Source organism: Acomys russatus, chromosome 16 (genome assembly GCF_903995435.1).
Source record: "Acomys russatus chromosome 16, mAcoRus1.1, whole genome shotgun sequence".
Taxonomy (NCBI): Eukaryota; Metazoa; Chordata; class Mammalia; order Rodentia; family Muridae; genus Acomys; species Acomys russatus.
Window position 1 is genome coordinate 27972978 of NC_067152.1, and position 21520 is coordinate 27994497.

General features: G+C 47.7%; 1 protein-coding gene and 2 non-coding genes across 4 annotated transcripts; all 3 read left to right on the plus strand.

Moving 5' to 3' along the window:
* The first annotated feature begins 4253 nt into the window (after window positions 1-4253).
* Window positions 4254-4444, plus strand: LOC127200917 (U2 spliceosomal RNA). The gene has a single exon (XR_007832134.1). It is a non-coding gene; the product is annotated as a U2 spliceosomal RNA (small nuclear RNA).
* Window positions 4445-11774: 7330 nt separating this feature from the next.
* Window positions 11775-11965, plus strand: LOC127200909 (U2 spliceosomal RNA). The gene has a single exon (XR_007832126.1). It is a non-coding gene; the product is annotated as a U2 spliceosomal RNA (small nuclear RNA).
* A 783-nt stretch (window positions 11966-12748) lies between these two features.
* On the plus strand, window positions 12749-20189 carry Rdm1 (RAD52 motif containing 1). 2 transcript variants are annotated; one of them, XM_051158712.1, is made up of 7 exons: window positions 12749-12855; window positions 13092-13271; window positions 14985-15107; window positions 15583-15745; window positions 18132-18230; window positions 19394-19479; window positions 19991-20189. In XM_051158712.1, exons 1-7 carry the CDS (start codon window positions 12760-12762, stop codon window positions 20090-20092), a joined length of 849 nt encoding a protein of 282 aa, XP_051014669.1. In that variant the 5' UTR covers window positions 12749-12759; the 3' UTR covers window positions 20093-20189. The 2 variants fall into 2 exon arrangements, with proteins under 2 accessions (XP_051014669.1, XP_051014668.1); XM_051158711.1 differs by lacking the exons at window positions 18132-18230; window positions 19394-19479; window positions 19991-20189 and having other exon boundaries at window positions 15668-15801.
* Window positions 20190-21520: the final 1331 nt, after the last annotated feature.

Sequence of the window (21520 nt, forward strand, 5' to 3'; positions counted from 1 at the left end):
TGTTCCAGGTTTGAGTTTAACCAGATGTGTCGTTAGCTCAGATAAATATCTACCCTTGGGTTCTGAGAAAAACAGGCACCAAGGACTGTTCCCGGGTGATTAAGTCTGACCTTACCCCAGATCTGCCTACGCAATTTGCTGATGTTCAAATGTTTGAAACAACTGATGTGTGTGGCCTTGCCAAAACTTCCTGCTCCCCCCCCCCCCGCCCCCTTGACCATATAAACCCTAAGCTCCTGGGCTTCTGGGTCGACCCCTCTGTCTCCTGCGTGAGATACATGTCGACCCGGAGCTCCGCCAATAAACTGCCTCATATGTTTACAGCAAGATGGTCGTTTTGTGTGTCTTTGGGTACGCACCATCCCGAGGCTTGAGTGAGGGTCTCCCTTCGGGGGTCTTTCAGTCTCACTAAGCTACCAGACTGGCCTCATCCCAAGTAGTTGAATTACAAATCTGTAGCACTAAACATCTTCACAGTCATGTTTATCTTGGTATAATAAAAAGGAAAATGAGAGAAGAGGTGCAAAAAGAACTCATTTCCTGTTTTGCCCAGTGAGGAAGATTGATGGAAGAGCCGCTCACTTCCTCTTCCCATTTTCCTTTTTACCTCCCCTCCCCCACCCCACTCCCCTGGAAGGAAAAGATCTTTCAAATGAGAATCAAAAGACAGAGACAGAAGAGAGGAACTGGCTGCTTGAATTCTGGGAAATGTTTTCAAATCGCAAATCGCTGAGCCAGTGTTTATGGGGAGGAAAGCTTCTCAGAGAAACTGTCAAAACTAAACTCCCATGTAGGCTTTTTTTTTTTTTTTTTTTTTTTTAAGGTTTTTTGAGACAGGGTTTCTCTATGTAACAGTCCTGACTATCCTGGACTTGCTTTTTTTGTTTTGTTTTGTTCTGTTTTTTCAAGACAGGGTCTCTCTGTGTTAGTCTTGGTTGTTCTGGACTCCCTTTGTAGACCAGGCTGGCCTCGAACTCACAGACATCTTCTTGTCTCTGCCTCCCGAGTGCTGGGATTAAAGATGTGCGCAACCACACCCAGCAGGCATATATTTTTTTTAAATCTATTTTATTTGGGTTCTTATAGCTACCACCCTTCTCCACCCCAATTCCTTCCAACTCCCTAGCACCAGGGAGGAGAGACAGAAGGTTAGAGGGGAGAGGGGGTATAGGTCCTTTACACTACTTCCTGCTGATTAGGGTCATCGGGTTCCTTGGGACAAGTTCAATTTTGAAATGAGGACATCTCCAACTTCTCAAACTGCAACAACAGCAACCAGGAGCAGCTGCGGCCTCCTCCTCTTCCTCCTCCTCCTCCTCTTCCTCCTCCTCCTCCTCTTCCTCCTCCTCCTCCTCTCAGAATTAAATTGTCTGCAGCTGGCAAAGATCACGTTCCTGCTAGTAGGAGACAATCATAGTTAACAGCTGTGGACAAACTGAAGCAGCCGGCATACCCCACACCTAGGACTAAAACAAGAACATTCACGTAATATAATTGGGTTTTTTCAAGAACATAAAACTCTCATTAACTCCCCCTTCTCATCTTTTTCCCTCCTGCCTCCCCTGTGCCCACTGCCTCTCCCAACCCTACTGCTGACCTCAGCCTCCCCTCTGGCTCCTACTCCAGAATCCCCTCCACTCCCTGCCATGTTAACTCCCATTGGCCCTCAGGAAACCCCCCATGATTTCAGGGTAGACCACTCTTACACATCAGTGCTTTTTATCTTGCAGCAGGGTCTCCTGGCAGTCTCCAACTTTTGATGTAGCAAAGGGTGAACTTGAACTCCTTTTTTTGGGGGGAGGGGGGTTTGGTTTTGTGAGACAGGGTTTCTCTGTGTAGCCTTGGCTGTCCTGGACTCACTTTGTAGACCAGGCTGGCCTCGAACTCACAGCGATCCACCTGCCTCTGCCTCCCGAGTGCTGGGATTAAAGGCGTGTGTGACCACCGCCCAGCTGACCTTGAACTCCTAAATCCTCCTGATTATGTCTCCTAAGTGCTGGGGTTACAAATGTGCACCACTCTACCTAACTGGTAGCTTAGTTTTTTGTTTCTTTAGTTGGTGTGTGTGTGTGTGTGTGCACACGCGCGCCCGCATGTACAGGTGCCCTCGGAGGCAAAAGTACTGGACTCCCTAGAACCGGATTTACAGGTGCTTGTGAGCTACTCTGTGGGTGCTAGGACTTGAACTTTGAACTACAGTCTTCTCAAAAAGCAGCAATTGTTCTTTTCTTTCTTTCTTTCTTTCTTTTTTTGGTTTGGTTTTTCCAGACAGGGTTTCTCTGTGTAGCCTTAGCTGTCCTGGACTCACTTTGTAGACCAGGCTGGCCTTGAACTCACAGCGATCTGCCTGCCTCTTGAATGCTGGGATTAAAGCTGTGCCCAACCAGCCAGCTTTTATTTCTTTTTTTTAAATATTTATTTATTTATTTATTTATACAATGCTCTTGCTGCATGCACACCTGCAGGCCAGAAGAGGGCACCAGATCACAGTATAGATGGTTTGAGCCCCATGTGGTTGCTGGGAATTGAACTCATGACCTCTGGAAGAGCAGTTAGTGCTCTTAACCTCTGAGCCATCTCTCCAGCCCCCAGCTTTTATTTCTTAATTATATGTTAATTGCATGTATCAGTTTGCCTAATGTGGGTGCTAGGAACTCAGCAAGAACAGCACACTCTACCTGATTACTGAGCCATTTCAAAGGCCTCTAAAGCATGTCACTAAAAACCCAGAAACAGAGGCTGGAGAGTTAACCTTGTTAGCCTTGGCTGTCCTGGACTCACTTTGTAGACCAGGCCACAAATTCACAGTGATCTGCCTGCCTCTGCCTCCCAAGTGCTGAGATTAAAGGCATGTGCCGCCGCTGCCACCTCCCAGCTGTCTCTAAATATTCTAACCTTGCTTTCTCCCTTTTGTAGTTTTGCTTCTAGCTTACTGTTCTTGTTAACTGAAGTATGCCAACCCAGAACACGGTCTTTATGCTTAAAAAGCTCACCCTGAGAAAGGCTCGAGGCTACACTGGGATCCTGAACACCCAGAATTGGTGTGGCCTGCTTAATGAAGATTTTTCTATTGGCTTAAACCTTTGTCCAAGCAGTTCCCTCTAGTGAATGCCCCATAACATGGATTACATATCGAGTTTCAGGACACCCTGGCTCAAAAAGAAAAAGAAGAAAGGCCAGGTGGCGCACGTCTTTAATCCTAGCTCTTGGGAGGCAGAGGCAGGCGGATTGCTGTGAGTTTGAGGTCAGCCTGGACTACAAAGAGACTCCAGGACATCCAAGGCTAACACAGAGAGACCCTGTCTCGAAAAAACAAACAACAAAAAAAGAAAGAAAAAAGTAAATAGAAAGACAGAAGGCCAGGTGTGGTGGCGCACGCCTTTAATCCCAGCTCTTGGGAGGCAGAGGCAGGCGATTGCTGTGAATTGGAGGCCAACCTGGTCTACAAAGTGAGTCCAGGACAGTCAGGATTACATAGAAAAAGCCCTGTCTCGAAAAACAAAAACAATGAAAGAAGGAAGAGAAAAAAACCAATCCACATCACAGAAAATGTTCTTACGAACATATGAAGAGCTTTTAGATGCCAGATGACAGAGCATATCACAGTAATCTCAGCACCTGAAAGGCCAAGGCAGAAGAATCCCAAATTTGAAGCCAGGCAGGGCTATGTTGGGAAGTCCTGCCTATAAATTAATTAACTATTTAATTAACTAAGTATATAAAGTCTGGGCTTTTCTTGTGTGTACTGTGTGTCAACCATGTTGTTTTCGAGAAAGGGTGGGACGCAGTCGTCTTGTGTTCTGTCCATCTGCAGCAAAAGAGAGTAAGCATCCAGCAGTTCACACTGGGCAGGCTCCGGGGTGGAGTCGGTTCGCTGTGACCACAGCCCTCAGCGACAGGGCGGGCAGAACATGCAAATCTTCAGGAGACCTTGCTTCTGAGGGGGAGAAAAGCTACGGTCTCACACATATGCAAAGTTTCTCGTGAAAGCAGAGGGGCATAAGAAATTTTGAGTTCGAGGCCAGCCTGGTCTAAAAAGCGAGTCCAGGACAGCCAAGGCTACACAGAGAAACCCTGTCTCAAAAAAACCAAAAAAAAGAAAAAAAAAAAAAAAGAAAAATTTTGAGCAGAATCTAGTGCTGACCACGGATGATATGGGTGGCACAGGAGAGAGACAGAGTCATGATGACGCTCACCACGAGTTCAAGAGGTACAATGAGAGGAAGGCACCAGCTATGGGCCTATCACCCAGTATCGCTTCTCGGCCTTTTGGCTAAGATCAAGTGTAGTATCTGTTCTTATCAGTTTAATATCTGATACGTCCTCTATCCGAGGACAAAATATTAAATGGATTTCTGGAAGCAGGAGCTGGAATAGGAGCTTGCTCCGTCCACTCCACGCATCAACCTGGTATTGCAGTACCTTCAGGAAGGGTGCACCCCCTCGGGGGACACATGATACTGGTCTAAAAAAAAAGCCTTACTATTACATCCTTTTTGTTTCCTGAAGTTCTGCTTTTTAGCTGTTAGTTCTATCTGTGCTCTCTTTTTCTTACTGTTATTTAGGAGGTTGGTTAAGTTTTCCTGTAGATTGCTGGGAGTACTAGCAATGATTATTTAATAGGGGTCACTTATCTTTTTTCTTTGAGTGGTTAGCCCCGGGAGGCTAGTCCTTCATTTCTTGCTCATCTAGGCCTTTTTTTAGTATAGGGATTTTTTCTGAGTTGAAATATTCTCTCCTGGAGACAGAATGGAGCCTGTTAATTTGGGATGAAAGATGTGTGCCGCCACCGTGCTTATGAGAAAACTATAAATCAAAGTTGGATCTCCAAATATTAAGGACTGTTGGTAGTTTTTTGTCATTGCCTGGTCTTGTACAACTCTAACAGAACTGTTGCTTATAGAAGATAGAAGGTCTCTGCTCCTGTAAACAAAAACTTGTTTCCCTGGAAGTAACCAAGACTTTTTTTTTTTTTTTTTTTGTAACCAAGACTTTTACGAGACAGAATGTAACTTTGTTCTTTGCACCTGACTACAGGCTGCACTGGAGTCCCGGGTATAAGGGATTGATCAGTATCAGTTCAGGACCCCAAAGGCCTAGTTCTCAGCCCAAAGGAGATTTATTTGCCCCAGAGGGACACAGGGCAGGAATAAGAGACAAACACAGGACATACAGGACAAGGGGGAAGGGGAAGGTGAACAAAGGAGATGTGGGCAGGGACAGTCCCTCTGGATAAAGGAGAGACACGGCCCAATAGCAATTGTCAGCTTCTAGAGGCACAAGGAGAAACCCTGGCGTTAGGATGAGGTGTTTTAATTTTAATTGGTATGTTAACTGAGTGAGCCAAAGTTGGCTTTTGATTGCTGGACTTCAATACTATGACATCTAGACCTTGGGAGTCAAGCTCAGGAGGAGGAAGTGGACAAATAAGGGAAGAGACCTTGATGGCTAGCTTTAGGAATGTAACCCCATGGATTTTAAGGAGGCAGAGGGAATCCGGGAGAAGGGCACTGCCTGCCAGAGAACCTTCACAGGCTGTAGCTCGGGCACCAGTGTCTGACTGAACAAAACCCTCTTGTTACCATGTCTTCATGGTCAGGCTGGTGAATCTCTGAGCGACCCCAGACCCATACAGCTTTCATGAGTGCACACAAGCCGTGTGCTGCTAAAGTTTGAGTTTTCCAAGCTCCCGTGAGTAACCCGTTTCCTTTCATCAGTAAGAAACCCGATAAACACACTGGTTCTCTAGTGGAGTGGTGGGATCCTTTCTTTTGTTAGTGGTCAGTGCCTTTTCAAGGGGGTGAAAGAGACTTCTGTTCACACCTCCCTGGAAAATGCCACACACCACTCTCCACTCTGGTTTCATGTCCAGCTTTATCCCTTCTTCCTGCAGTCCCTGGGATGATTCTTGGTGCCATCCCTGGAGTGTGTGAACTGGAGCTTTCTGCTTTTTCAGGCTCCTCCTTGGATTTGACCCTGGCCCACAGGAGCACTGAGCTGTGTGGTGGCTCTGGCCTGTAATCCTAGCATTAACGAGGCTGAGACAGGAAGGTTCCAGTAGGTTCCAGTCTAGCCTGGGCTACCCTGTGAGACAGTCTCAAAACAACAAAATCTAACAGCCACAAAAGAGATACCTAACAAATAAGTAGATAAACTGGAATCCAGGGGTCCAAGCATCCCTTGACCTGGTCAGAGCTTGCATAACCAGGGGACTGTGTTGTGGCCACTAGAACCATTGCCAACTGATTGTTGAGCTCACCTCTGTAATGAAGGCTCCTAGGACCTGGTGTGGTGGGGCATGCCTTTACTCCCAGCACTCCGGAGGCAGAGGCAGGTGGATCGTTGTGAGTTCGAGGCCAGCCTGGTCTACAAGGCAAGTCCAGCACAGCCAAGGCTAACAGAGAGAGACCCTGTCTTGAAACATTCCCCTCCCAAAATAAACGGTCATTTAAAAAAAAAAAAAAAAAAAAAAAAAAAATATATATATATATATATATATATATATATATATATATATATATATATATACACACACATACACACGCTGGGCGTGGTGGTGCATGCCTTTAATCCCAGCACTCGGGAGGCAGAGGCAGGCGGATCTCTGTGAGTTCGAGGCCAGCCTGGTCTACAAAGCAAGTTCAGGACAGCCAAAGCTACACAGAGAAACCTTGTCTCGGGGGAAAAAAAGGTTTAACAAACTGGGAATAGTGTTCGTGGCTGTCCTGGACTCACTTTGTAGACCAGGCTGGCCTTGAACTCACAGCAATCTGCCTCTGTCTCCCGAGTGCTGGTATTAAAGGCATGCGCCAGCATGACTGGCTAAACTTACAATTTTTTAAAAGATTTATTTATTTATTATTAAGTATACAGTGCTCTGCCTGTATATATACCTGCATGCCAGAAGAGGGCATCAGATCACATCATAGATGGTTATGAGCCACCATATGGTTGCTGGGAATTGAACTCAGGACCTTTGGAAGAGCAGACAGTGCTCTTAACCTCTAAGTCATCTCTCCAGCCCCTAAACTTATACTTTTTACATTTAAATTTTATTTATTTATTTATTTTTGGTTGTCCAAGACTAGGATTCTCAATGTAATAGCCCTGGCTGTCCTGGACTGACTTTGTTGAACAGGCTAGCATCGAACTCACAGAGATCAGCCTGCCTCTTTCACTTGAGTGCTGGGATTAAAGGTGTGCGCCACCAGTGTCCTGTTTTGAAGGAGAGATAAACCTGTTTTTTAGGATCCTAAGTGCGGGATTGGAACGGTCTCATGAGAGAACAGGTGAGGTTAATTCACTAGAGGGGCAACCACCTAGTGCAGGAGTTTAATTGTTGCCAGCTGAAAAGATCCGGTGACCTGACCCTGGGAGGAGATAGATATAATAATGAGCCCAGAACTGGAGGCGGGGCTTTTTGGAGACTTGGGATAGATTTGGCTGTTCATTGCTGCACTTCAAGATGCTCCTGGAGAGAACCGCTCGAGGGAAGGCATTGGGGCTCCGGCTCCTGCTGAGGTTCTGGGTTCTGGTGACCCCAGGTTCCAGCAGAAGAAATCCTGCTGATTATGCCAGGAGAATATTACCTTGGAACTGATATCCTTAGGGTTTTGTTATTGTGTCCATTGTTAATCCTCATTTCCTACTGTTTTGGTTAGCCGGGTTATAAGTGACCTATGCTCAGTCACTAATAAAATATACTGGTTAAGAAAATAGAGCCTATACTGCTTATTCTTGCCCTTTCATATACTGTGTCACTTTGTGGTGCTGGGTTTTGTCACATTCCTTGCAGAAGGTCTAAGTGGGTCAAAGGAATGCTTACCAGGTTGGTAGGAGTACTGGCAGCACAATCAGCTATTTTGTTTTTTTAAAGACAAGGCCTCACTGGTAGACCTGGCTAGCCTGGAACTTGCTATGTAGCCCAGGCTGGCCTGTCACAGCCTCCTGAGTACTGGGATTAAAGGTTTGTGCCGACTTGTCCTCTATATTTTTTGTGTCTTTTTGAGAGTTCTAGGATAGCCAAAGCTGTTACACAGAAAAACCCGGTCTTAAAAAAAAACAGAGCCAGAGCACTTAGGAGGCAGAGGCAGATGAATCCCTGTGAGTTCAAGGGCAGCCTGGTCTGCAAAGGGAGTCCAGGACAGCCAAGTCTACACAGAGAGACCCTGTCTCAAAAATAAAGAAAAACAAACAACAACAAAAAACCAAAACCAAAAAAAGAAAAAAAAAAAAAGAAAAAGAGTGAGTTCAAGGCCAGTATGGTCTACAAAGCGAGTCTAGAACAACCAATGCTATACAGAGAAACCTTGTCTTGAAAAACCAAAAAAAAAAAAAAAAAAAAAAAAAAAAAAAAAAAAAAAAAGAAAAAGAAAAAGAAAAAAGAAAAGAAAAGAAAAGAAAAGAGAAGGAGAGAAACCAGTCTTTTTAGTCTTCTGTTCCCCATCTAGAAGGACAACTTGATGTTTTGGATGGCATGGCTGAAGGGTGCCACTGTGGGGGCTCAGATCATTTCTTTGGTTTTTCAAACAGGGTCTATGTAATCCTTGCTGTCCTGGAACTTGCTTTCTACATGAGGCTGGTAGACCTCGACCAGCTTGGTTTCACAAACTTTTAGGTGCGCGCATTATTCTCCGGTTTCCTTATTTATGTGTGTGTGTGTGTGTGTGTGTGTGTGTGTGTGTGTGTGTGTGTGTAATTTGGTCAAGAGGATTTTTACTGAAGGCGGGGTGTCATGGGACAGGCCATTAATTGTAGCACAGACAGAGCCAGTAGGATCTCTGTGAATTCCAGACCAGCCTGGTCTACACAGCAAGCTCCAGCCAGCCACTGCTGCACAGTGAGATCCTGTCAGAGGGAATGCAGGCGAAGCTCTCCTTAGGTGTCTTGCATTTGCAGATGCTGCTGTTCTAGTGACCTGGCCCGCAGGTCAGTCACCAGGAGTACCTGGAAGGGGGAGAGGGAATGGATGGGACAAGAGATTCGAGAAATAAAGACAAGACAGGATCCCAACCAAGTCTGCATTTACTGTGTGGCAGAGCAACAGTATACACAGTCTGCAGAAGGAGGGGTTCCGCAAAAACATCGAGTACATCTAAACAGGATATAGGGGAAGAACACCAGATGGGACCAGTGGAAAGGTACGCTCAGTACAAACTCTGAGTGCACGGCCTTAAGCGATCTTGAGAAGGACGGCACGCCCGCGCAGGGCTCCCTACATTCTGACATTCACCAAGTTGTCTGGTTGGAGCACCCTGTTTAAAGAGCTTCCGTCAGTCCTCCTCAAAGCACCTGTCCCAAGCCCACATCCAAAGCCACTCCTGACAGAGTCTCACTAAGGCATCCAAAAACCAAAATGGCTTCACTGCAAGTGGGTCCTTGACAGTCTCTGGCTATGTCTCTGGCTACAAGTTAACAAGTTGTCAGAGGTTCCCAGAAGGGCACAGTGCCTCACGGGTATAATTCCAAGGCACTTCAGAAGCTGAGGCAGGAGGATCCCAAGTTCAAGGCCTGGGCACTAGGCAAGGCATCATCGCTAAATATTTTTAAAGGGCTGAAGAGCCAGGCCCGGTGGCACACGCCTGTAATCCCAGCACTTGGGGAGGCAGAATCAGGCAGATCTCAGTGAGTTTTGAGTTTGAAGCCAGCCTGGTCTACAAAGCCAGTCCAGGACAGCCAAGAGAAACCCTCCGTCTTGGATCAAAACAGCTGAAGGTTCTTCACGGTAGAGCACTTGCCTAGACTGTGCAAGGCCTTGCCTTCAATCCCTACTACCACTAACAGGAAAAAAAAAAAAAAAAAAAGAACTGTCCCCACTTCTGCAGGCAGTTCTCAGCCCAGCACGGTGCCTGCAACAGCTTTTAGCTGTCATTTGCCCATAGCTGTCTGACACCTGGCTCTAGCATCTGACTCACAAGCTGATCTCAGAACAGGGCACAAGCCTCTCTGAAAATCTGAGACTCTCCAATCCATCATATGGCACCTGTGTCCTTGAGGAGCTTTCGCCAGAACTCTTGGCGGTGCCCTCCCTCTACTTCTCCGTCTCTAGACCCATAGCTCCCATGTTGGCAAGTTTGGGCGGCTCTGCTATCGCAGTACACCCTGAATCTCATCACCTCTTACCCACTACACTGCTACCCACAGGATCCAAGCCTGGTCACCCCCACATATACCTGTCCATCCTGGGGCTAGTCTGAGTGTTCCAGGAGGCCTTACTTGGCCAGCTAGCCTCCCCTGAAGCCCCATCCTTCCCTTACTCTTTCACTTTCTTCAGGGAGGCTGGCCCGTTTAGGCCCTGGATCTAGTCCCCTGGCTCACAAGCCCTCTTGGGTGCTGATTCCTTTCTGGGCTGGAGAGATGGCCGGGGTGTTGAGAGTAGTGGGTGACCTCATCTGGGCATATGTGAACAAAGCTCTTCTTCACCCTAGAAAAGGCCCTGCTGACACACTAACAAGAGGATTCCACGCAAGTCTAGCTTGGTGAGCCAGTGAGTTTACTGGGGTTCCTTAGAGCAACATAGGTACTTATAAGAACACGGATGAAGCTGGGCATGGTGGGGCACACCTTTAACCCCAGTACTCGGGAGGCAGGCATTCTCTGTGAGGTCTAGGCCTGCGTGGTCTACAAAGAGAGTCCAGGACAACAAGGCTACACAGAGAAACCTTGTCGCAAAAAACCAAAACCAAACAACGAATCAAAAACAACAACAACAAGCCGGGCGTGGTGGTGCACGCGGGAGGCAGAGGCAGATGGATCACTGTGAGTTTGAGGCCAGCCTGGTCTACAAAGTGAGTCCAGGATGGCCAAGGCTACACAGAGAAACCCTGTCTCAAAAAAACCAAAACCAACCAACCAACCAACCAAACAAACAAACAAACAAAAAAACACAACAAAAACATGGCTGACTCAAAGGCAGCTGCATCGCCAAAAAGCCCAGGGTATGCCACCTGCTTTCTTGGAACTCAGATGCAGCTGGGCTCGCATGAGAATTCTCCTCTGCCCTGTACTTGTTACTCATTACTGTTTACAATGTAGGTTGAGGGACGGGGTCTTGTGAATGCTGTATGTCTCCGAAGCTTTTACTTGCTGAGCCTTGTTTAAAAAAATATTTTTAAAAGATTTACGTGAACGAATGTTTTCCTGCGTTCATATATGTGCGCCACGTGTGTGACTCTTGGTGTTCCTCTGGAGCTGAGGTTACAGAGGGTTGTGAGCCTCCATGTAGGTGCTTGGGAATCCAATCTGGGTCCTTTCCCAACCTACATAATGAGATGGCCCTGCCTCACAAAAAAAAAAAAAAAAAATATATATATATATATATATATATATATATATATATATATATATATATATATATTTGAAATCGAAAGGCTCCTTTGCTCAAGGTCCTTTTGTGATGGTGTAGTCAATTCTGAAAGCTCGCGAGGACTTTGCAGAACCACGGAGAGACGTCTGTATGTCCCTTAGCGCTCAGGTTGCACCATACAGCGCAGAGGTCCAAAAAGCTGCCAGTGCTCAGGCATCCGGCGCGCTTGGGCGGGGCATGCAAATGAGCACGCGGCCGGGTGTCCACGGAACTCTGGGAACGAAAAGAGCAACAAACATATTCTCAGCCCGGTTGTTCTCACAGGCTTTCTCCGGCGTGAAAGCGGTGGAAAGGCTAAGGCCTGAGAGTCGGCGTCGGACGCGCGTTCGCGGGCTTGTGAGAATTTGTGACCGTGATTGTAAATGTGGACGCGCTCGTCCTTGGTGCCGGCGTGTGCGAGCACCAGGTTATCGCTTCTCGGCCTTTTGGCTAAGATCAAGTGTAGTATCTGTTCTTATCAGTTTAATATCTGATACGTCCTCTATCCGAGGACAATATATTAAATGGATTTTTGGAAGTAGGAGTTGGAATAGGAGCTTGCTCCGTCCACTCCACGCATCGACCTGGTATTGCAGTACCTCCAGGAACGGTGCACCCCCTCGGGGAACAGTGCGGTTTAAAGAAAGAATTTGCAGTATAACCAAGTAAGAAAAACTAGGGGAAAGAGACTTTAGAGTAACCTAACAGGTTTCATATGGATTTCCTTTGCATTGCATCACTTAGTCTATGTAGTGTTTGTAGGAGATCAGGGGGCGTAGCTATTTCTGAGTCTATGAGACCCCGAAATTTGTTTGTAGCGAAGGCTCTTAAAGTCTTTAATCCAGGCACTTGAAAGGCAGGGGAATCGCTGTGAGTTCGAGGCCAGCCTAGTCTACAAAGCGAATCTAGGACAGCCACGGCTACGGAGGAACCTTGTGTCGAAAAAACAAAAACAAAAAACAGAACCGGAGTTGAATTATGGGGTGGAAAGTGGTTCTTTTGTTTTGCTTTCAGCGAGTATGGGTCAGGTTCGAACCACGTGAGTTATCACGAGGACGCACGATTTATTATTTATCTTGGCGTTTCGAGGCAGAGTTCCTCGGTGTAGCTTTGGCTCGCTTTGTAGACCAGGCTGGCCTCGCACCGGGATTACAGCGTGCGCCACCGCGCCCAGCTTGGACACGGTTTTTCTACTGTCCGGTTTTAAAAGTCGCTCCTTCACGTAAACTCACTTAGCAGTCTATAGACTGAGAACTGTAGCAAGACTACGGCTTAAGACTAAATGTAAATACTTAATAGGATGTTAAGCAAGTTTTGGGAGGTTGGGCTCCGCCCCTCACTTGTCTGGCTCCGCCCCATATGTACGAAGGATTTGAAGTTTGCGGTAGTGTTTGCGCAGGCGCAGTGGCTTTACCATGGCGGAATTGATCTCCTTCGTAGTTCCCACCCAGAGTGACAAAGTTTTGTTGGTGTGGGAGCTGAGCGCCGGTCCCTCAGCTGAAGCCTTAAGTGTGAGGGCCCTAACGGGGGGAAGGGGACTGGGAGGCGCAGGCCCGCGCTGAGGGAGGGGACACGGGTCTAGAGGACTCTGGCGAGCAGGCGGCAGTCAGTGAGCCAGCGGGGCGCCCTTTGCCACCCGGACTTGTCCGCTCCTCAGAGGAAGACCCTGATGCTACAGGGAAGGCGTCTCGGAGTGGAGAAGGGCGGGGACTGAGGAATCAGCGCTCACGTCGTGGGCCTCCCACAGCATTCTCTGTTCACAGTCTTCTCCCAGTTTGGCCTTCTGTATTCGGTCCGAGTCTTCCCCAACGCCGCCGTAGCCCGCCCTGGTTTCTACGCCACCATCAAGTTTTACTCATCGAGGGACGCGCAGAGAGCCCAAAAGGCATGCGACGGAAAGCCACTTTTTCAGACATCGCCGGTGAAGGTGAGTGCAAATGCAGGATCTAGGGTAAAGAGCCGAATTCCGCTCGCGTTAGTGTGGCTCTCTGGTTCACACCGTGCTTCCCGATGCCTTTTCACTGGTCCTCTGGCTCCAGGCTTTCCCAGAAGAAGGGACTCAAACTCGGGATGGTTAGATGATAAAAGGTTCATCAAGAGCCGGGCGTGGTGGCGCATGCCTTTAATCCCAGCACTCGGGAGGCAGAGGCAAGCGGATCGCTGTGAGTTCGAGGCCAGCCTGGACTACAAAGCGAGTCCAGGACAGCCAAGGCTGCACAGAGAGACCCTGTCTCGAAAACCCAAAAAAAAAAAAAAAGGTTCATCACGATAGTAACTGCTCAAACCCAAGTGTCCCAATGAAAATCCCATGTCATATTATGTTGCCTTTACTTTAATTTTTTTTTTTTCTCGAGACAGGGTTTTTCTGTGTAGCGTTGGCTGTCCTGGACTCGCTTTGTAGACCAGGCTGGCCTCAAACTCAGTGATCCACTGTCTCTGCCTCCCGAGTGCTGGGATTAAAGGCATGCGCCACCTCGCCCGGATTGCCTTTAAATTTAAGAAATATTCATAAGCGTTTTCTATTTTATTTGGATCTAAAATGTGTGCATTTGACAAACTGCTAGTTGTAACATAAAGGATGCTTTATTATTGTCATAAAATACCCTATCTAGAACTTCCTTCAGGTCCCAGAAGTGGGAAAGCATTCTTTAATACATTGTAGACTCCATTCAATATTAACAACAAGCCTGTTTAACTTTCTCAGAGCCTCAAAATGACATCTCACATCTCACTAGGTATCTTAAGCCTGTTCTTTTGAAAGAATCCTGAAATTCTTTTTTGTTTTGTTTTGTTTTGTTTTTGGGAGACAAGGTTTCTCTGTGTAGCCTTGGCTGTCCTGGACCAGGCTGGCCTCGAACTCACAGTGATCCGCCTGCCTCTGCCTCCCAAGTGCTGGGATTAAAGGCGTGCGCCACCACCGCCCGGCTCTGAAATTCTTTTGAAAGAATTTCTGATTGACCCCTTTTGATCGGCCTATTTGCTGCTGACTCCTCTGCCTACTCTTGCTTTTCCCCTCCACTGAACCTTGATCGAATCGGAGAATTTGATCCCCTTTTTTTTGTTGTTGTTTTTTGTTTTTGTTTTTTAATTTTTAAGACAGGGTTTTTCTGTGTAGCCTTGGTTGTCCTGGACTCACTTTAGTAGACCAGGCTGGCCTTGAACTCACAGTGATCCTGCCTGACTCTGCCTCCCGAGTGCTGGGATTAAAGGTGTGCACCACCATGCTCCATATTAGGTTTATTAACATAGCTTGCTTTGCTGGGCACACATATGTTCTGCGTATGATATACATTAAGATCAAGGAAAGGCCAAGGCACTTGAAAAGTATTTGTCTCAGGTTTCTCCCAGGTAACACCTAGGTGTGCTATACTCCGGCACTTTCTTTTCGTTTCTGGGCCTTAGGTAGCCCAGGTTGGCCTTGTATTTAATCAGAAAAGGATGGCCTCGAACTTCTGATCTACCTGCCTCAACCTGACTGCTGGGATGACAGGCTTGTGTCTCCATGTTCTGTTTGTCCTGTCCTGGGATTGGATTTAAATTTTCGTGCATGCTCAACAAGTCCTTTACCAACTCTTCTGTCTCCTCCCCCCTCCCCCACCCCCCACCCCTACCCCCTCCTATTTCTTTCTGTGGACTGCAGGTTCGTCTCGGCACCAGACACAGGGCACTGAGACATCAGGCCTTTGCTCTAAACAGCTCCCGATGCCAGGACCTGGCAAATTACTACTTTGGCTTCAATGGATGGTCAAAAAGGATCATCAAGGTAAACCCTGTGCATCCTTTGACCAACCACACTCTCCCTTCCACATTATTACCCTAGATTTCAGGGAGGATTGGACGGGGCTGTGGGGAGCACATGTCAGGGGTCAGCGAGGCTGAGGGTAAGTGGAGGTGTCTGAGCTGGTCTAGCCCTGAGAGTTAGGGATACTCATCTATAGTTCGTCCCCTGTCTGTGTGTTGAGTAGGACTGGCTTCCCTAGGCAGCATTCCTCTGCTAATCTCACTAGCTTCTGAAGCTATAGCCTGCTCAGCTGTTAGCTGGGATGTGGGGTTTAGGGTTTGTGTTTCTCCATTGAAATCTTAGGTGAGCTGGGGATGGGGCTGAGTGGCGGAGAGTTTGCCTACAGAGTGAGGCCTTGGGTTTGGGTCTCAGAGATGAGGAAATCTTAGAAGGACTTGAATGCAACCCTCCTTCCCACCCTGCTCCTGCGTGCCCCACTCCCGCCCCACCCCCCCAGCTGCAGGAGCTCTCTGGACCCCCTGAGGATGCTGCTCTCTCAGCGCCTGTGCAGAAACGCCGTCTCCAGTTCTTCTGTGCCGCAGAGGTAGTGCTGCCTTCCTACGGGTGCAGGAGCCCTGGAGTGGCCATCGCTGAGGAGCCTCTGCACCAGCTGGAGGAAGGTCTGTGCTCAGCACAGGGAGGGCAGCAGGAACAGATATGTCTGTGTCTGTCTGTCCTTCTCTCCACTCTTTGTCAGCTACTAGCCAGGCCCTTTCATTGCTAAACTACTGAAGTCTTAGGCAGAGTTTTATTTTACTTTATTTTGGGTTTTTTGTTTTGTTTTTCGAGGCAGGGTTTCTCTGTGTAGCCTTGGCTATCCTGGACTTGCTTTGTAGACCAGGCTGACCTCAAACTCACATCGATCCACTTACCTCTGCCTCCCGATATTTTTGGTTTTTTGAGACAAGGTTTCTCTGTGTATCCCTGGCTGTCCTAGACTTATGTGTAGACTAGGCTGGCCTCGAACTCACAGAGATCCACCTGCTCTGCCTCCTTGAGTGCCAGGATTACAGGTGTGTGCCACCGCACCGGGCTCTAGGCAGAATTTTTATGCCTTCCAAGAGAGATCTTCACTTTAAGCACATGCCTGACAAACCCTTTACGTCCACAACAGAATAGCCCTCCTGCCCAGAGGAGCAGGGGAGGCAGGAAACCATGTGTCTCTAGTTTGTGGTTAAGGACTTGTTCTATGTTGAAGTTATTGATCAGAGTTCTTTATTTATTTTTTTTTTAAGATTTATTTATTATTTATACAGTATTCTGCCCACACATGTGCCTGCCCACCACAAGAAGGCACCAGATCTCATTACAGGTGGTTATGAGCCACCATGTGGTTGCTGGGAATCGAGCTCAGGACCTTCGGAAGAACAGATGGTGCTCTTAACCTCTGAGCCATCTCTCTAGCCCCAGAGTTCGTTATCTTAATCTTCCCTTTTCTCAGCAAAGTCCTGCTCTAGGACAGAAGAAACGGTTCCGTGCATAAGAGCACATACTGAATTCTATTCCTGGCACTCACGTCAGGTGGCTGAAACACCTGTGACTACAGACCTAGTAGGATCTATGCCTCTCCTGTGGACACAGAGGAACAGATACACAGATACGGACATGTCATTTATTTTCTGAACATTGCCATACACTCTTGTATAGACAGACACTCGACCCTTTGCCTGCTAATGGAATGGCTTAAGCAGAGAAAAGGGCCAATGTGAAAAGGTACGCCAATTGATTTTGAGGGTTTTTTTTTTCCTAGACTCCATGATCCTTAGCATGAGGGGTCCAAGTCAGAAGCAAGGGTGCAGGTGGTAGGGTGGGGGCCGGCTCCTGAGGCTACTGCATAGATAACGTCCATCATGAGCCCCCATCACCCATCTGGCTCTATCACCCACCTTGCTCCATCACCCTACCTTGCTCAGTGTGACTTCAACCCTGAGCAGGGAATATAACTTCTGCTTTTCAGTTTCTTTTTTTGTTTGTTTGTTTGTTTGTTTTTGTTTTTTTCGAGACAGAGTTTCTCTGTGTAGCCTTGGCCATCCTGGACTCACTTTATAGACCAGGCTGGCCTCGAACTCACAGCAATCCGCCTGCCTCTGCCTCCCGAGTGCTGGGATTAAAGGCGTGCGCCACCACGCCCGGCCTGCTTTTCAGTTTCTAATTGGCCAATGATATGAGACTCCTGCCTGTTCCTTGTCTGAATCCCATGGTTGTTATTTCGGGAACATCAGAATACACTGGGCCTGTAAAATAATGGACCCAACCAGGATGTGCCTTCAACAGGGCCATTCGGCCAGCGCTTTGTGCTGTGCATTCCTTTAGTTGCTTAAATACTGATCTGAATATAAATTATAAATTTTTTTTTTTTTTTTTTTTTTTTTTTTGGCTTTACGAGACAGGGTTTCTCTGTGTAGCCTTGGTTGGTCTGGACTCTCTTTGTGCTACCAGACTGGCCTTGAGCTCACATAGATCCGCCTGCCTCTGCCTCCCAAGTGCTGGGATTAAAGGTGTGTGCCACCATCGCCCAGCGTGTTATTCTAACTGGATCATACTGGCCAAGACAGGGGGGTTGTCATCTTCTAGCTGGCCAAAAAGAAAGACAAAGTCCAGGTCCAGGGAGAAACCCTGCCCCAAATGAATAGATTAGAACAAAAGAGGACACTCAACACCCTCTTCTGGCTTCTGGGCTGGAGCCCATAGGTCCATGTCCTGTGTATGCACACATGTCTGCATTTACTACACCCCTGCTGTGTTGACCAATATTATCCAGTTAGAATAACCGACTATCTGCCCAGCTACAGTGCCTAAAGCTATTGTAAACAAATATAACAAGTCTCCCAAGTCACTATTCAGAGCTAGGGCTGGCCTAGGAAATTCATATTTATCCATTGGTTGCAGATGTGCATGGGTAACTCCCAGCTGTCACATGGGCACTGTATCCGAGCTTCTACAGCAAACACTGAGCCTCTCATCAGCCCCTGTTCAGGTATTTGAACTCTGTTTGGTTGGACCTAGGACAGCCATCATTTCTTACGAGGAGGAAGACAGCTCAAAAGCTTGCCATCCAGGGGGCTTTGTCGGACGCCTTCCAGAAGCTCTCTATTGTGGTTCTAGGTGAGCCTTTTCTTTCTTTTGTCTTGTTTTTCGAGACAGGGTTTCTCTGTGTAGCTTTGGCTGTCCTTGAAGGCCTCTGTCTTTGCCTCCCTGAGTGTTAGAATTAAAGAGGTGCCCCACCACGCCCAGCTTATGAGCCTTTTCTTGATTATCCTGAGTGCTTGAATCTCAGTGAGCAGAAAGCTTATTGAAAACATTAATCCTGCTGGCCAGTGGCCTAAATGCCTCTAAGATACCAAAGTTGTTTGAACTGAATTACTTGCTTTTGTTTTTCTTCCTTCCTTTATTTTTTCTTTCTTCCTTCCTTCCTTTCTTTCTTTCTTTTTTTAGATAGGGTCTTCCTGTGTAGACCAAGCTGGTCTCTAACCCACAGAGATCCTCCTGCCTGTGTCTCCTGGGTACATCACCATTCCTGACCTTGACCTTGCTTGTGCTTTTTGTTTGTTTGATTTTTCAAGACAGGGTCTCTCAGCTGTCTAAACTCACTATGTAGACCATGCTGGCCTCAAACTCACAGCGATCTGCCTGCCTCTGTCTCCCGAGTGCTGGGATTAACGGCCTGAGCCACCACCACGGTGTCTGGCTTTTTTCCCCCCTTAAGATCTATTTATTTGTTGGGGGGAGGGAAGAATGGGAGGATACAAGGGATGGGATAAACATTGAGATGTAACAAGAATAAATTAATAAAAAAAAATAAATTAAAAAAAAAAGATTTATTTATTTGTTATATATACAGTGCTCTGCCGGAATGTACTCCCACACACCAGAAGAGGGCACCAGATGACACTAAAGATGCTTGTGAGCCACTACCATGTGGTTACTGGGAATTGAACTCAGGACCTCTGGAAGAGCACACAGTGCTCTTAACCTCTGAGCCATCCCTGCCACATGGGATGTTCCAGAGACATGCTCCCCTTTAGCTTTTAGAAACTAGAAGTGCAAAAGGCGGAGTGTGGGGGCACACACCTTTAATCCCAGCACTCAAGAGGCAGAGGCAGCCCTGAGAGGCTGGCCTGATCTACAAAATGAGTAGAAAGAGAAACCCTGTCTCAAAAACCAACCGAACAAACAAAACAGAAACTGGAAGTGCTCGTTGGGTGTGAAAGCTGCACATGGCAAGTTTGAGAATGAGACCAGCTCTGAATTTAGTCTCTTCCTCTTAGAAAGTGGCAAGATCGCAGTGGAGTACAGACCCAGTGAGGAGACCGTAGATGCCAGAAGCGAAGAGGAACTGCAGAATTTAATCCAGGTATGTGGTGACTAGAGCCCGGGGCTTGCGTAGCTGGCATAGCCAAGACGGAAGCAGCCAGCAAGATCTAGAAGATGCACTGTGCAGCAAGCATTCTTTTTTTTTTTTTTTTTTTAAGATTTATTTATTTATTATTACAGAGACAGTGCTCTGCCTGCATGTACACCTGCAGGCTAGAAGAGGGCACCAGATCTCATTATAGATGGTTGTGAGCCACCATGTGGTTGCTGAGAGTTGAACTCAGGACCTCTGGAAGAGCAGACAGTGCTCTTAACCTCTGAGCCATCTCTCCAGTCCCCAGCAAACATTCTTAAGGAAGTGCAGCTTGGAAGTGCTTTGAAGCTCAGGCCATTTGTGGGGCGGGGACCTTATCCTGGAACTCCCTGCCCTGGCCTCTGTCCCTTTGTTTGGAGTTTGGCGAGAGCATGACTAGGCCTATGGCCCCAAGATGGGTGGGAGATTCCTGCTCCAGGCATCCTCCCTGACGCGCCATCCTTCCTTCATCTTGCAGGTCAGCTGCTTTCCTTGGAATCAGCCCAGCCAAAGGGAGGAAGAGTGTCTCTCCGATTTCAGCTTGGAAGAGGAAGAGCTGAGGCTGCAACAGCTGTCCTAGCTGTTCTGACTGTCCCAGGCCCTGTCACCTGACTTGCCTGGGAAGCTCTGCGTTTGCAGTCAGTGGGCTGCTGCCATCCCTGAACCACCAACCCCTGCCCCCCCCCCCCCAAGTGAGGCCCATCTTGCCTGGCTATGTAGGAGGGCACCGTGGGAGAGGTCTAAAGGAGGCTTGAGCCTTGTTACTTTTCCCTGTGGGAAAAAGATTCCCCCATCCAGAATGGAACTGTGTCCCAGAATCATAAAGGCTGACTGACAAAGGTGTCCTGTTGGAAACAGTGTGTGGTTTGGCGCCCCGGCCGGCTTCAGGGAGCATCTGTAAGGTTCACAGTCCACTTGTCCACTCATGGGGTGCTGTCTCGATCCACCTTCTTCCTGTGGGCCCCAGGGATCTGATCTTCATTATGTGGCTACTATTCTGCCTACTGGCCCAGTTAGTACTCCCGGGATGGGCGTAGGATTGTTTCCGGATGCTCTCCAAACCTGGGGGTGTGACAATTGACCCTTGGTATTTGGTGTTTTGTTTAGTTTTGGAGACAGGGTTTCTCTGTGTAGCCTTGACTGTCCTAGACTCCCTTTGTAGACCAGTCTGGCCTCCAACTCACAGAGATCTGCCTGCCTCTGTCTCCCAAGTGCTAGGATTAAAGGCGTGCGCCACCACTCCCGTCAGTGACCACCCAGCTTTCCGAGCATCTTGGGTCCGCTACTCTTTCTCAGGTGTTTGCCCCGTCTAAGACGTTCACGACAGTAATCCAGGATAGTAGTTCCTCTGGGGAGCTGTACCCTACATCAGATCCGTTGGCTGTGCCACCCCGTAATGTGCCGTACTAGCTGACTCAGCTCCCAAAAGTGGTTCCAATGCTATAGGGAAGTTAGAACAGCGCTCTGCCCTACTGTTGTTGCCATAGGTCAGGCTGGAGATAAGCAGACATTTGAAACACTTGCTCTCCTCCTAGGGAGGGAGTCAGGTCATAGAAGCAAAGGTTGTTGTTTCAGCTGGAACTCGGAAGAAAGAGCCAGCTTAGCGGGATGACTGCTAAGGTCGGACTCCAATGGCTTCAAGGTGCTGCTTATGGGCTGGAGGGTTGGATCAGTGGTTAGAGCTCTTGTTCTTGCAAAGGACCTGGGTTCGAGTCGTAGCACCCACAGGGAGGCTCACCACTTCTGTGTTGTAGTAAGTAAATGAAATATCTCTAAAATAATGTTTATATTAAAAACTTAAAATTAAAGCCGGACGTGGTGGCGCACGTCTTTAATCCCAGCACTCGGGAGGCAGAGGTAGGCGGATCGCTGTGAGTTCGAGGCCAGCCTGGTCTACAAAGTGAGTCCAGGATGGCCAAGGCTACACAGAGAAACCCTGTCTCGAAAACCAAAAAAAAAACAAAAGACAAAAAAAAAAAACCCTTAAAATTATTATGGCAGTATTATC